Source organism: Podarcis filfolensis (genome assembly GCF_964270895.1).
Source record: "Podarcis filfolensis genome assembly, chromosome: 1".
Classification (NCBI taxonomy): domain Eukaryota; kingdom Metazoa; phylum Chordata; class Lepidosauria; order Squamata; family Lacertidae; genus Podarcis; species Podarcis filfolensis.
Window position 1 is genome coordinate 113,274,401 of NC_139604.1, and position 15,823 is coordinate 113,290,223.

The following is a 15,823-nucleotide window of genomic DNA, read 5'->3' on the forward strand; positions in this document are numbered from 1 at the left end:
TAAAAACAATTATAATACAGCATTAAACAACTCCAAACTAGGATCAAAACAAAGTAAAAAAGCAAAGAAGTGTGTTCTTTCACGTGTGTACTATCATTACAACACCTTATGATGGATTAAAGATTGTTACTACCAGTATTCCTATAGTTCAACAGTAGGATGGAATATTACTGGGCTGGTTTTTGGTAATGGCTATGAGCAGGCAGAAACTCTCAGCACAAAAGTCAGATAAACAACTTGAACCCAAGCAGCATGACTTACATCTTTAGCATATGTGAAGAATCTGACCCTGTTTTTTTGATAAATTTAATACTTGCAGAAGGAATTTCAGGCACAACTAAAAACCAGTTAATCTTAATGGCCCTATTTCAAAACAGTTATCTGCTTACATGAATAAGGAAAGGAGTAATATCAATGAGAACCAACAGTGATGCCATGTAAATGTGCCCCTGCTCTGCGGTAATAGCTTTAGTGAGAAATCTTCAGTGTCCTAAAAAATATTTGAAAGCTATGATGGAAAGCAAATCATTACCCATTCTTTTTAACAAGTATTCCTTTCCTTCTCCATAGAGACTTGGAGCAATAAAAACTGAAGTAAATAAATGTATTAAGGGTCTTTTTAAAACAACACAAGCAACATCTGACAGATGTCTACTTGAAGCAGAGTTTGTAGTTTGATATTTGTCCACCAGGAGACCATATATTTCTGATGTTCATTAGTAATGATGACCATATTTTCTGATAGTCATTAGTAATGAAAGAAGAAGAAAAATTAATACAAGTTTAACCAAAGACAGAATGCCATGATAACACTAAGATGGAAAAACAATAATTTTGCAGTAGAGTAGTTCATTTTCCAATCCCAAAGCATCAAGCTGTTTCCCTTCTCTCTACCAATCTCTAGAGACGCTGCCGCAGCCAAATGATATAGTGACTTTTTAAACCCAAGAATTGCATATGGCCACTAAACAACTTGCAGTGCAGTACTATGCAGAGATTCGATGGTGTAAGGAGAAACAACAGATTGCAGTTGTCAGGTCTGAGCCCAAAGTCAAATCTGAGCCGGAGGCCAGCAGAGAAGGAGAATGAGCAAATTTGGGCTTTGAAAGCTAACAGTGTTTTGGGGTCTTGGCTGTCTCACACTGGAGATCTGATGCTGCCGTTGGGAACGTTTATGATGTGCTCCAATGTATGCTCAACCTGAATATCTGTAAATAAACCCAAATCTTATAAACTGCCATAGCCCATCATTAGCCAGTTCCCCACAAAAAAATCAAGCTTATGTAAGTACTGCACCCTGATCCAGCAGGGCTCTTATGTTCTTATACTGGGGTTTCCTAGAGCTCTGCCTGTCATGAAATTCAGCCCTCAGAAGCAGAAACACAGATTTACACTTGGTGGGGCGGTGTTTCAATATTTACATTTATTTTAATAGTATCACACTACCACCAGGTAGAAATATAACACTTATTCCTAAGCACATACATTTTTCTGATAATCATTACAACACCCCTATAAGGCAGGCCAATACTACTACACACAGCAGGTTACAGGGGTAGGGAATAAAGGTGGAAGACGGCAGCTTGCTTAAATAATAAATAATAATTTTTTATTTAAACCCCGCCCTTCCCGGTTCAGAAAACCGGGCTTAGGGCGCCTAACAACAAATTTAAAACACTTAATTGTAGAAGCAGCATAAAAGACAGTATAAAAACATGAATAACAATAAAATTCAAAGTTCAGAAATCAATTTGGGGGAAATCCATCTGATAAGCATTAGATAGTCACCAAGGCTAGCTGGCTGAATTAGTCCTACTTGGGCCAGCGAGGAGGCCAGGGGAGAATAAGCTGTGGGGTCTCAGAGTGGGTAATCTTCATGAAAGGGGAAGGGGAGGGAAGGGAAGGGAAATAAAGGATCAGGCTGAATTCAAATTAAAGGCCAGGCAGAATAGCTCTGAATAGCGGAAGGAGGTTAAATCCTGAAGGGCCCTTGTCTCATGGGACAGAGCATTCCACCAGGTCAGAGCCATCACTGAAAAGGCCCTGGTGATGGTGGAGAATAGTCTGACTTCCTTAGGGCCTGGGACCTCTAGACTATGGTTATTCGTGGACCTTAAGGTCCTCTGCGGGGCATACCAGGAGAGGCAGTCCCATAAATACGAGGGCCCTAAGCCATTAAATGAGCTCAAAACTGAGTTAAAATTTGAACCAGGAACTTCCGACTCACAGATCATGTTTATAACCACTCTGATACACTACTTGTTTTTACAGAATGATAAGAACCAGCGACATTTTAAGCACATTGATGTGAACACGTCTGCTGAATGAGTGCAATTTGCCACCCAGCTGTTTTGTGATATGGCTCGTTATTCTCATTTATTTATCTTGATACATTGAGAAAAGCAGCAAGATAATCTACTCCATGAAACCCATCAACTTTGCAAAGGGAGGTCATGACGTTTCTTTCAAAAACAGAAAAGGAGAGGATGAGAGCTTGTCGTTTTCATTCTGTGTATCATGTAAGGCCTGTGAATATTACTTTGCAGCAAAAGCTAACCCAATACAATGAAAAATAAGAATTGAGGAAGCAGAATATCACATAGCTATTCACCAAGTTTGAAAGATATAGCCTTCTGCAACATGGAAAAAAGAAGAAATGCATTGCACAAAATTTGAAAGACCAAAAATGGCTCAGTCATTTCAAGGGTTTAAATTTTGTCTCATACTAAGCACGCATATGCATAGAAACTACCAAAAAAACCCAAAAAAACCGTACTCACATAAAGTTCTCTGGGTATTCGCTCAAGGCCATGTCAATGATATTCAGAGCATCGTGATAGTGTTTCTGAGCTGACAGCAAGAGGGCAAGGAGATGCAGAGAGTTAGCATCGTCTCCTTGAAGCTGAAGAGCTTGGCGAACATATCCTAAAGCTTCTGGTATCTATTTGAAAGAAAAGTTGAAATGGGTTATTCTTATCACATACAGTATAATTCCCCTGCTTTTCGAGATTAGGAAGAAATGAGAATGGAAAGTGGCTCCACCAAGGAAATATTCACTGCTAGGGGGAAAACACAGACAGACAGACAGACAGACAGACAGACAGACAGACAGACAGACAGACAGACACACACACACACACACACACACACACACACACACAAACTGTTCACTAAAGTGTCAAGAGGCACTGATGATCTTGCCGCTCACTGGCAATGAAAAGTAGCCAAAGTATGTGACTCCTATTAGCTTCCTAAAATAAACTTTAAAATGTTCCCTTTGCACTCAAAACGCAAAGCAACTTGGAACAAGCTTTGGTGTTTCAGGCACCGGGATTTTTGCAACTTAACAGATTTTCTTCTGACTAAACAAAATTCAGCTTTGTCGCATTTTATGTAACAAATTAAAACATCAAATAATCTTCAAGAAACAAGCATAATTATACAGGGGGCCACCATTTTGGCTGGTGTTGATAGTCATCCAAAATTTTGTCCTTGGAACAAACCCCTGCCGTCCAAAAGGAGCAGTGTGGTTTTGTTTCTGATGAATATGGAGTGGTTCTAACTACACCACATGGTTGGGGATGAGTGAGGTCTCAAGAAAAACACTGCTGGAAACATCAGTGGTGCCCCTTGCTTCAGTGCTACCACCACTGTAACTGTGGAACATACATCAGGCTTTAATACAGAGGTTTTGCGCAAAACCTCTTTAGCACTCATGCGTAAGACCTCAGTTATTTAAAGGAGCACAGATATAGAAACACCTGGACACATATCCAGAATGGAATAAAATAATGGTGGGGGAAGGGGAGACAAGAAAAAAATTCCACCCATACAAAAATGCCAAGCTTTAGACACTGGTATGGACAGCAAGAAACAGAGCAGCCATGAATATCAATGGCTGAAAAATGAGTATGTGTGGAAGGTAACATTACAGATGCACACTCAGAAAAATTGATATGAATGACCCATTTGCAATAGAAGGCCCCCATCTGGCAGCATCCTACAACTCTCTGAAGAGAATGAGAGGGGATTTCCTTAAAATAGAACGACAGCAAGGGACTGGATTTCATGTTGGGACGGGGCTTGCGGGACAGAGAAGAAGGCTGAGTAAAAATATCAAAGCCTTTGTGCTTCTGGACTCTGAAGGCTAGGTGCATCCCAGAGATATCTCCAGTTCTTCTTAAACATCTCAGCATAAGAGCCTTGTTTTCAAGGTATGAAGGACCTGAAGCTGTTCTTTGCACTTCTTGGTGGACGAAGAAAACGTTCATTCCACTTCTTAGAAACAGGAAGATCAAGAATAAATATGAACGTACAGATGATCATTAACTAATACAGCTATTATTTATACTTCCCTAATTATCCCCCGTAGGGATTTTTTTTGCTGACCCCCTCCCCCACCGGCATATAGATTCTGCTGAAAAATATAGGGCGAAACCCAGTAAGGTGACAATTTCAGAACTCACCTGTCGGGATATAGCAAACTGTAAAGCTAGATAAAATGCTGCCAGGTGATCAGTTGGAGACAAGATGTGAGCCCTGAAAAATAGTAAACGTATTTAGACCATCAAGTCACTTTAAATGTCCAGGTTTACCTTTGTATTTGTCAATTTGTACTGCTGATAACTGATCTACCAGCGGAATTTTGTTCCTGAGCAGGAAGTTAACTCTGCTCCTCAGCCTTCCTAGCATCCCCATCTTAAACCACAACATTACAGCCATCAGCCTTATTATTAACAGTACAGTTCATGTGAGGATCTCTGCTTTTATTTATTCCATAGTTTTGCATGTGGTGGGTGTTAAAAACAAAAAAGGAGCAAATTGACAGGGTGTAAGGCAGGAGAGGCAAAGGAGAACTAGAAGAAAGAGAGTCCTCATATTTCTCATGACTCTCTACTGGGTCTTCTACCACAGCTTTGCAAAGTAAGTCTCTAGTTCAGAGTGGGGAACCTGTGGCCTGCAGACGTTGGAATATTTGACTATATACATAAATGCAAAATCAAATATTTGGAACATCTGGGGAAGATGGCAGATGAAGGTACTTTCACGCATTTTCCAGGGACCATATTTCAAGGTTTCCACTGTCTAGTGCTCACAAGCAAAATATGCAGTGAAGTAATAATATTCTTGAAGTAAGAAGAATACCTTCTGCTCTGAGGTTAAGGGATAGGGGACCTTTAACATTTTATTCTATTTTTAAGAAGTGAATTAAAAAACTGATAAATAGGCAGCTCATTGAATTAATAATGGGATACAGAGATTTTATCTTGTAGGTTACTGTTTCAAAAATCCAGTTAAAGCTAGAACTGACTTAAAGTTGTTACCATCTGGCAGCTGCCCACTGATCTATATGTCACCCATCAATTTCAGACCTCTGTAAATAGCCCAGAAATAATCCAGACTTAATACTGCTTGCACAAATGCCTGCTATGGTACAAGAGATGACAGAGGTGATGCCATCTGTAGCAAGAAATTGTATATGATAGCTAAATCCATATTTTCCACTGCTGGAGGGTCATGAATAGAGTCAGAAAGGAATTTCTCCAGAAGCCTTTTAACTCATAATTTTTTTTTCATAAAAAAGCATGTTCACCCTGTCCTGTAGCAAACATTACAGCCTAGTCCTTATGCCTTAATTTCAGCTGTGCTTTACTAAACAATTAAAACATCAGAAAGAACAATTAAAAGAATTAGATCAGGAAGTTCAAGTTCTATCAGGTGTGGGTCCTCTATTTACATAAAAATGTAAATTTATTTTTTTATTAAGGGGACCAATCAGTCAATCACTATCTTGCTTGAGGTACAAATTAAATTTAGAGATGGCTCACAATCATGTTACTATCGAATGGATCTGCCCTAATTCTCTGCTCATGCAACTATTCTGCCTGTGTACATAGTTAAGGAGCTAGAAGTTGTGATTGAAGATAATATGTCTCTAGGAAGCTAATAGTCTCTAGGAAGCTAATAGAGAACCAATAACGCTTAAGTTATTAAAACACAACTTGATTGCAGAAATATACTATTTTCATCCTTCTGCTTTATGAGAATTCCTGAGCCACATTACAAGTCATGGTGAAAACATTTAATTTGCTCATAACCTCTTAGAATAAGAGGGTTTAAGTCCCTGAATGAACAATAAATACTTTAAACCAATCTAATAAAACAACATCAATATCATATACAGTATATTCTGTCAATTTTGGGAATGCTATTCAGAGCTACATTTTCTTCTTCTGGAACAAAATGTGTATTCAGGCAAAGAGTCATTCTTTAAACAGATGTTGCACAAGCATTATTCTCTACTAGCTGATAACAAAAATATCTTTAATAATGAAATCAGAGGAAATCCAGTCTGATTCCAAAGGATTTGCCAGCACTACTTGATGAAGCAAATGTTAACGCAATATGTTCTGTACTCATGCACGCAGACTCCCAGAGGTAAAATCCGCATTACATAATCATTTATAAATATCTCTTTTAAAAAATACACATAAGGTTTTTTCATTATCTACAGCTGAATGAAAAGATTAACACCCACTCACCTTTGAAATGCAAGAAGAGCCTTTCGCTGCAGGACCTCTTGTATCCCTCGCAAAGAAGCTAAAAACAGGATTTAATTAGTCATATTAAGCAGAGGCTTCAGATCAAGCATTTTTTTAAAATAAAAAAAATGGACATCAATGAATCCTTTTGACTGTTTGACATATTTCTAAATGCTCTATGTTGTTGACACTTTACCCTTATAAACTGATATACTTACCATCTGTAGCTTGTAAGCTGTAAGTCAGTCCCAGGGCTAAGAAACCTTTTGCTTTGAATTCTGATGTTTTGTCCCCCATATCAACCACCATTCTGGAAAACCGTTCTGCTTCTTCTAACTAAAAACAAAAGGACAGATTTATACGAGACTAGTTAATAGACAGAACCATGTTCACTCCCAATGGTCACATATCTATTTCAAATGGGGTCTGCTTAAGGTAAAGGTAAAGGGACCCCTGACCGTTAGGTCCAGTCGTGGTCAACTCTGGGGTTGCGGCGCTCATCTCACTTTATTGGCCGAGGGAGCCGGCGTACAGCTTCCGGGTCATGTGGCCAGCACGACTAAGCCGCTTCTGGCGAACCAGAAAACCGTATATTTGAAAGTATATTCTTTTCAATCTAATATATTCTTGGAATTTTGATATTTTGACCTGGCAGAAGGAGTCACATTTCCATTGAATATAAATCATGCTGGATCAAAAGCAGCAAAGCAACGGCATGTGTGCATATTTCTTTAAATACCCATTTTTCTTGACTCAAGAGAACTTATAAACAACTTACCCAATGAAGGGATCCCATACATAATTTGGCAGCAAGAAGTGGGATTGTGGCATCGTCCGGTTTCAACCGTATACACTCTTTCAAGACCTTCACAGCTCGAGCAGACTGTACAAAAACATGTCTCGGGATAAGACAACCAGGGTAGCGGAATATAGTAAGAATTGTGCATTTTGCCATTAAGCCCCTTTCCAAGCTGTAACAAAAGAATTCTAAACAAATTTCAAATAAAAGGCATTAGTTTAATTCCATGATAGGATCAATACCCACAAATCTGATTGTGGGCATCTTTTTTTAAGAGAATGGAACAGGTTTTGCCTCCTGTGCAACACAGCCAGGCTATCAAACATGGTGGGTCACAGGCTACATGTTTAATTTCCAAGCCGCAGATAAGCCAGGAAGTTGTATTTAAGAGATGGAGCAACACTGCCACACTGGATTAAAATAAAATAGTCTGGTATTTTTTTTAATATTATTTAATATTATTTAACAATATTACCAAATATTAGCAAGAACTACCACCAAATACCTCCCCTTTATGGCTGTTTTTTCCCCCAGCACAACTTATGTTCCATTTCTCTCCCGTTTATGAGTGAAGAGGCTGCTCTAAAGAAAAGGGAACGGAAGGGAGGGAATATTTCAAAACCAGGGAACCAACAAATGCCATTTCATTTTTCTATCCATCTAGTTATCAACCTTTTTCTCAATTAAAAGAAAATAGGGCACAATTTCTGAATAACACTATGGACAGAGACAGTGACTGAAAACACATCTCCTGCAGGGATTAATTTTAGCAGATTATTGCTAAAAAGTTTCAAGGCACTTGAAATAAACAAAACAAAACAAAAAGAATTCAACCTCTTTCAGCAGTATGCTAAGCTAAACAGTGAGCATATAAAAGTGTTTACCATACTGAAATTATATTCAGTCTTGCACAAAGACAGTAAACGTGGCTTAAAGTTCTTTGGTGTTAAATGAAGTTAAAGCTACAATCCTGCACCCAAGTACAACCCCCTAAAACACCACTGATTTAGCATGTGCAGGATTGCAGCCCACATTATAAGCAGCAGACCTCAATAAAACAAAATCTGCAAAGAGACCTACTTTTCCTGCCGCCATCAAGGACAGTGCAAACTGATACCAAAGATGGAATTCTTCAAATGCAAATTTCATTGCTCTTTCCAAGCACTAAAACAAGAAGAAACAACACCCAGTTTCAGTTAAAGTAATAGCATGCATCTTTCCAGGAGTAGCCTGGAAATAAAGAAAAGTTATAAGGCACTTGGCTTCTTCCAAGTGCTATATAAACAAGCAACAATTAAACAAACCTCTCAATAAAATAAAATTGCAATAAAAGTAATATTGCAGAATGCAAAAAACTAAGGGCTACTTTTACATTTTTATGACTCATGAAGTGCACATCCCTGCATTAACCCAAAGAAGGCAAATTTATTACAATTGTAACTTGGGATTTTCTTTTTTTACACGTTTTCGGCTAACCTATTTTTTTCTCCACAGCACAATATGAACCCATCTCTCAGGTCTCCTCCACAGTCACTTACGGACTCATTGTTAAAACCGTGTTTATGGAAGACAATCTTACTCGGCTACGAGTGATCGCCAAAGAAGAAAGATGTAAGACAATGTACAGGAGAGAGAACGTGATGTGTGAGAACGGAATGTGTACAAGAATAGGGTGCATGTTTATTCTGGCCCCACCTACTCTGGATGTGCAGCCCCTAAGCAGTTTCTTCCTTTTTTTAAAAAAAAGATATTTATTAAAGTTTACAAAAAGAAGAAAATTACAGAATAAAAAGAAGACAAGAGAAAAAAGATAAAAAAATAGACCTAAGCAGTTTCTTCCAAGGGTATTTGGCCCTAGCATTGGAGATAGAAAATGGATGGGCTGGGCATACCGCAGATCTCTTGCCTGGGGCCCACAAAATATGGAGTAAACCTGCTTTCTGTTGTTATTACTTTTATTTTTATTATTACTATTACACTTATTATCTGCCCTTCACCAGCAGCTCCCAGGAGGGTCTACAACCATTTAAAACAGTAAACACAAATTGCAGCCCTATGAATAAGGCAGGTCCTGAAAGCACATGTATCAGGTGTCAGAAGCAAGGGAAAAGACATGAGTCTTCTGCACTCCCCAAAAGCTGTACAGTGGTACCTCGGGTTAAGTACTTAATTCTTTCCGGAGGTCCGTTCTTAACCTGAAACTGTTCTTAACCTGAAGCACCACTTTAGCTAATGGGGCCTCCTGCTGCCACCGTGCCACTGGAGCCCGATTTCTGTTCTTATCCTGAAGCAAAGTTCTTAACCTGAAGCACTATTTCTGGGTTAGCGGAGTGTGTAACCTGAAGCGTATGTAACCCGAGGTACTACTGTATAGGGAAAGTAAAATACACATCTCTGTGGGGAGGGAATTCTACAACAGAAGATGTCACAGAAAATGTCTTCTTCCAAGCTGCCACTCCCCCCCCCCCCGCACCAAGCTTCTGAGAGTAGAAGAACAACCAAGAGCACCCCTTCAGCTGCTCTTAACTCTCAAGAGGGTCTGTGGGGAAGGAGGTAGACTGGTTTGAGGGCTTTAAACAATATACTACTCATGCCTCTCCTTCCTCTTCCCTCTTTTTGGGGGTGATTCTGTAAAATTACAGTGGTACCTCGGGTTAAAGACTTAATTTGTTCTGGAGGTCCGTTCTTAACCCGAAACTGTTCTTAACCTGAGGTACCACCTTAGCTAATAGGACCTCCTGCTGCTACTGCCGCACAATTTCAGTTCTCACCCTAAAGCAAAGCTCTTAACCTGAGGTATTATTTCTGGGTTAGTGGAGTCTGTAACCTGAAGCGTCTGTAACCTGAGGTACCACTGTATGTGCAACTTAGCTTCTCTTTATCAAAGAATGCAAATCCTCCCTTCTTTTGAAAATTTCACATTTAAAGTACAGTAGTACCTTGAGTTACAAACGCCTCAGGTTACAAACGCTTCAGGTTACAAACTCCGCTAACCTGGAAGAGTTACCTCGAGTTGAGAACTTTGCCCCGGGATGAGAACAGAAATTGTGTGCTGGCGGCGCACCGGCAGCAAGGCGCCCCATTAGTGAAAGCATGCCTCTAGTTAAGAACAGTTTCAGGTTAAGAACAGACCTCCGGAACGAATTAAGCTCTTAATTTGAGGTACCACTGTAAACCCAAACTTAATTTTCCCAAGTGGAACAGATTGTTCATAGCATTGGGGAGATCCTCTCTCGTGTCTCTTCTTCCCTCCCTCTCTTTTCCCCTTAACTCCTAGCATATTCCTTAAGCCACTTCATAAAAACTCTTCACGCTGAGATTCATGCAGCCGGGGGGCGGGGGGAGCCTCTCTCAAACACTTTAGGTCACAAAGTGCACAGCTTCTGAAATCTCTGATTTATTCCAGTTCAAAAGCTCTACTGATCAAGACAACGGAATCAATAGAACACAGATCAGGAGGACAAAGCACAAGCTGGCTTTATCTGTGTCCGTAAAAAGAGGAAGGTAAAAGGAAAAAGTCAAGGGAAGTGTAACAAGAAAGTTCCAAACTAGGTTCAAGGTTACAGATATGACCTTTCAAAGCAACAGTGCATGATCCAAATGGTTAAAGTGAGAAATGTAGGTCATCTCTTTGCAAAAAGGAAACCAGCTACTGTAACCATCATGGTGATCTCCTGGCAAGTATACTCTGAATATTTTCATGCAAAGTTTTGCTTGAGTTGCTCAGTTGCTCACAGCTGCACGCATCAGTCCAAGTTCTGCATCTACTTGCTGTGAACCATTGATTTGTTTTTAAATGGCAAGATTAAAGTATTTCCCCTCGCAAGTATTTCCCCTATATTGTTTTTCACAATATAGAACTTAAAGTTGAAATATTTAATTCACCAACACTCAGCCATAATAACAACAACAACAAAAAAGCCAAGCTAAAATAGTGAACTGGGACCAATCAAACTTTCTGACCTGATACAGTCATTTCCCCACATCTTCTAGGTAGGCCATTTATTATGTAGTCACAGAGAGAAGTTCTAGCATGAGTAACAGTACTATGTTTTTACACAGTTGTTAGTAATAGCATCCCTGATGTGTGTACAGCATACCATTTTCCTCCCTTGCTTTGAGAATTCAGGGGAGTTAAATAATTTTAACTTGGTCTATATATATATATATATATTTGAATATCTATTCATACACACACAGACTTAACTTGGCTTTTTAAAGAAAAGTTGATAAATTTTAATTTATTTTTAATAAATGCCAATTTAAAAGTTACTTCAAATACCCCAAAACAATGCTATACATGTCTATTCTGAGGCAAGTCCCCCAGAATTCTGTAAGTATTACTCTCAGGTAAGATTGTATAGCATTGTAACCTTAGAAAATAACAGGACTCTGCATGTGTATGGTTTTTTTCTTAAAACAAAACAAAACAAAAACACCCTAAGAATTCATTTGCAATATTGTTTTTATCACAGAATCTAGTTATAAGAAGGCAATGAAAACATTCAAGTTGATTTTGCCTAATGTGATGGCGACTTTTTCTTCAACCAGGCTTTGAATCACTATGGTGATTCTCATAAAATAAAGGTCGGACATACAATGACTCATTTTGGCAGCAAGGAAACAGAAAAGCCTATCAAGGTAACATGGTTTCAAAATCTCAACTTTCAACTCACATTACTTTAAAAATGTGCAGAAACTGCATTGAGGTATACATGTTGACACTAGCCAGACAGAGAATTCAACTAACAATCTATGGGAAAAGCCAGAATGTAAGATACCTAGGTTCAAAACCATTTAAGCCTTTAAAGATAAAATTCAACAGTTTGAATTGGGCCTGGAAACAACTCAAAAGCCACTGAAGTTGGCTCAATATTAGTAGAAACGGTCTTTAAAAATTGGCTTCTGTTAAGCTGTAGCTGCTAAATTTTGCATCAGCAAGATAGACAAAAGCATTCCTGATACAGACTAAAAAAACAACAACTTATCTGTCAGCTCTCTCACCTTATTTGCTATAACATCTTAAAGACAGTCATGAGGTGGGATCACTCAAATACCCAGCTAAGCAAAATTGGTACTGAACAAGTAATAAAGTCTCCTAACTATAGAGCAGTGTGAACCTGAATCCAAATGTTTAATTTGGGACAAAGCATGCCAAACAAAAACACTACAATCATCTAGTTGAAGAAATGTGTAGCTGCACTGATTATGAATTACATTCCATTATTTGTGTCCACATTACACAATGACTGTTATCTCTAAGACAGTATTTGTATTATATCCACCAAAGTCAATGTTCAGCTGAATGATACACAGATTGCGCCATGCTGTGCTGAATTGGCGAGTTAACTTTTCATATGCTCTCAACCCAGAATGTCACCTAGGTGAACCTCTGGGCCTTGGATTCATTGGTCAGTTGTCACAGCCTACCTCTGATAACATTTCATATTGACCTCTTCTTCCCAAAGCAATGGTAAGCAAGTCATAGACTACAGACGCACTTTGCAAACTGATGATGCGATCATTTTTATGTTCTGGTATTCTGCTCAGCACAGCATCGCGATTAGCCTGGATAGCAAGACCAAAAACGAGAAGAGAGGATCAGTGAAGCAAAAACATAAACAAAATGGAATAGCAAATTCAAATTTTCGTTGCTGTGGATGAAGGAACTACATTTCTCAAGGGATGCTGCATCACAACTACCATAAATACCTGAGATGCAAAATACCTGAGATATTTAAAAACATGAAAAGACGCTGAACAACCTCTCTCCACAAGAAGAACAGTACATATGGCATCTGTTTATTTACCTGGTGGATGCATTAAACAATAAAGATGAATTTTTCTAAACATATTCCTCTGTAGGGTTTTAGATATAAATTAGTAGATAATTTACTTTTATAACCGACCAGGGGAGAAGATCACCATGTCCTTTACTTTTCAACAAGACTTCACACTCATAGTTGTCTGGCTTTTTAAAAAGACGCTGATGATGGCCAATGGTTCGAGTCAATAAAAATAAGTGAATCAAGGTAATCAGTCACCAGGGTAGGTTTTCAAAGTGGCTGATAAGGAGCACTCTGCTTTTAGAAGCTTAACTGCTCATATATTGCCTTGAAAACACATCTTCATCGATCAAGAGTATAATTCCCCTTGAACAAAACTGACATTTCCTTTCAGCCCTGGAACTTCTGGCAGCTCAAAAACATACACAGTTGCAGACACCCACGATGGCAATGCCAGCAGCAGTACGGATCCTACAGAGTGCCTGAAGTATGGTACACCATATGCTCATCTTCAAAATGGAGTAAATCATGGTGTGAAAAGGTTGACTAAGGTTAATAATGCAACAGCAGGAATGTAAATGAGGGTTCCTTCATAAAGAAAAATGGCTCACTTACCATAGATTCACTAATCAGCAACAGCAAGAGCGCTTCTTCAGTGTTCTCTTGAGGACAGAAAATGCTGTTAAAAATTGAGTATTCATTACCGTAAAAATCAAGTTATTTGAGATTCATTTACATACAGTAATTAACTACTGTGTCACATTTTGTGCTATTAATGATTTACCGAAACTTTGTTTATGAAAACCTATTTTGGGTCTCATATCATCAGCAAATCAAATAATGAAAATACAGCTATTTTTAAAAGATGTTTTGAAATTTAACAAAACTGCAGTAATTAGGATCAACAACTAACAGCTCAACCCAATTTGCTATTTTTGACAACTATAAATTGTCACATTGCATTTGTGCTCAAAGGCACCACCTTCATATTTCTGGATTTATAGCAATACACACTCAAAAGCCAACACTAAATTTTCTCTCTAGGCTTCTTATATTTGGATCACACTACCTTGCATTTTTAGCTGCTCTCCAAACCCTTAATAGCATTAATTTGCTTAAACCACTTTTGCATTATTATATTCTTTCTTAGAAGATCTACAAGGCCAGCCATTCTTCTGCTTAACTGGGAATATGGAAGGTTGGCAGGAGCAAGGGGAATGCTCCTGAGATAGATAAAACTTTGTGGAATGCCCACCGAAGAAACAATAAACTCATATTAAATTACGTGATGATGTTTCTCCTCTGCCCCACACTACTGAGTTTTTAGAGGTACAAAGTCAATTCCTTTTATTGAGTGACTAAGTGATTTAGGGGAGGGTCCATAACTCAGTGCTTTGCATCACTGGTCCTAGGCACTTGTCAGTCACTGATATCTCCAGCTTAAAAAGATCAAGAAACAGGTGATGGGAAAGGCCTCTGTCTGAGGACCACTATATTTCTGGTCCACATCAATTATACATGTGTTTATTCCTGTCCATTCTACCTCATTTCTGCATTAATCTGAACATTAAAAGAAAATCTGTATGAAAATTGGTATTGAACTACAGTCATACCTTGGAAGTCTAACGGAATCAGTTCCGGAACTGATTTTGGAAGTCCATTTGACTTCCAAAATGTCTGAAAACCAAAGTGCAGCTTCTGATTGGCTGCATGAAGCTCCTGCAGCCAATCAGAAGCCGCAGAAGCCCCATCGGACGTTAGGCTTCCAAAAATAGTTCATAAACCGGAACAGTCACTTCCGGGTTTGCAGCGTTCGGGAGCCAAAACATTTGAGAACTAAGCTGTTCGAAAACCAAGGTACGACTGTATCTACTGTTACCTTTATACATCTTTTAAAGATAAAGGTAAAGGGACCCCTGACCATTAGGTCCAGTCGTGGCCGACTCTGGGGTTGTGGCGCTCATCTCGCTTTATTGGCCGAGGGAGCCGGCGTACAGCTTCCAGGTCATGTGGCCAGCATAACTAAGCCGCTTCTGGCAAACCAGAGCAGCACATGGAAACGCCGTTTACCTTCTAGCCGGAGCGGTACCTATTTATCTACTTGCACTTTGACGTGCTTTCGAACTGCTAGGTTCGCAGGAGCAGGGACCGAACAACAGGAGCTCACCCCGTTGTGGGGATTAGAACCGCCAACCTTCTGACCGGCAAGTCCTAGGCTCTGTGGTTTAACCCACAGCTCCACCTGCATCCCATACATCTTTTAGCACAACATTATATTTATATATATATCTTATCTCAATGTGCACATTTCTAAATGTATTTTTTTATTTATAAAATATGTATAGACCACTATTTCATTAAAAATATCAAAGCAGTTTACAACAAAAAGATACAAAACTGTATTTTGAAAAGTTAAAATCAGACATCAATTATTTATTGTGGAAAGATGTATTCTTAATTGCGTGCATGGGCCTGGTGGAATAGAAGTTTTCAACAAGGGTTTAAAAGTTAAAACAGAAGGCGGCTGCTGAATCTCTATTAGCTGAGTATGCCGCAATCCTGGGACGATGACACTAAAGGCTCTATTTCCTGGTATTATCAAGTGACCAATGACGCTGCTGCAGACGATTTATCCCAAAGTTCACAGGTTTTAACTCATTTTTGTATGGCTATGAAGTGATAAATATATCACAAGA

General features: G+C 39.0%; 1 protein-coding gene across 3 annotated transcripts in view; it reads right to left on the minus strand.

The window, feature by feature from the left end:
• TTC7B (tetratricopeptide repeat domain 7B) overlaps nt 1–15,823 on the minus strand; it is a 101,516-nt gene that overhangs the window by 40,789 nt on the left and 44,904 nt on the right. For all 3 annotated transcript variants that reach the window (XM_083612069.1, XM_083612068.1, XM_083612067.1), the window contains exons 8-15: nt 13,743–13,806; nt 12,772–12,909; nt 8,422–8,505; nt 7,321–7,425; nt 6,761–6,878; nt 6,543–6,600; nt 4,467–4,539; nt 2,781–2,941 (exon numbers count right to left, since the gene is read on the minus strand). In XM_083612069.1, the coding sequence (XP_083468195.1) occupies nt 2,781–2,941; nt 4,467–4,539; nt 6,543–6,600; nt 6,761–6,878; nt 7,321–7,425; nt 8,422–8,505; nt 12,772–12,909; nt 13,743–13,806 (801 nt within the window). The remainder of the gene's footprint in view (nt 1–2,780; nt 2,942–4,466; nt 4,540–6,542; nt 6,601–6,760; nt 6,879–7,320; nt 7,426–8,421; nt 8,506–12,771; nt 12,910–13,742; nt 13,807–15,823) is intronic.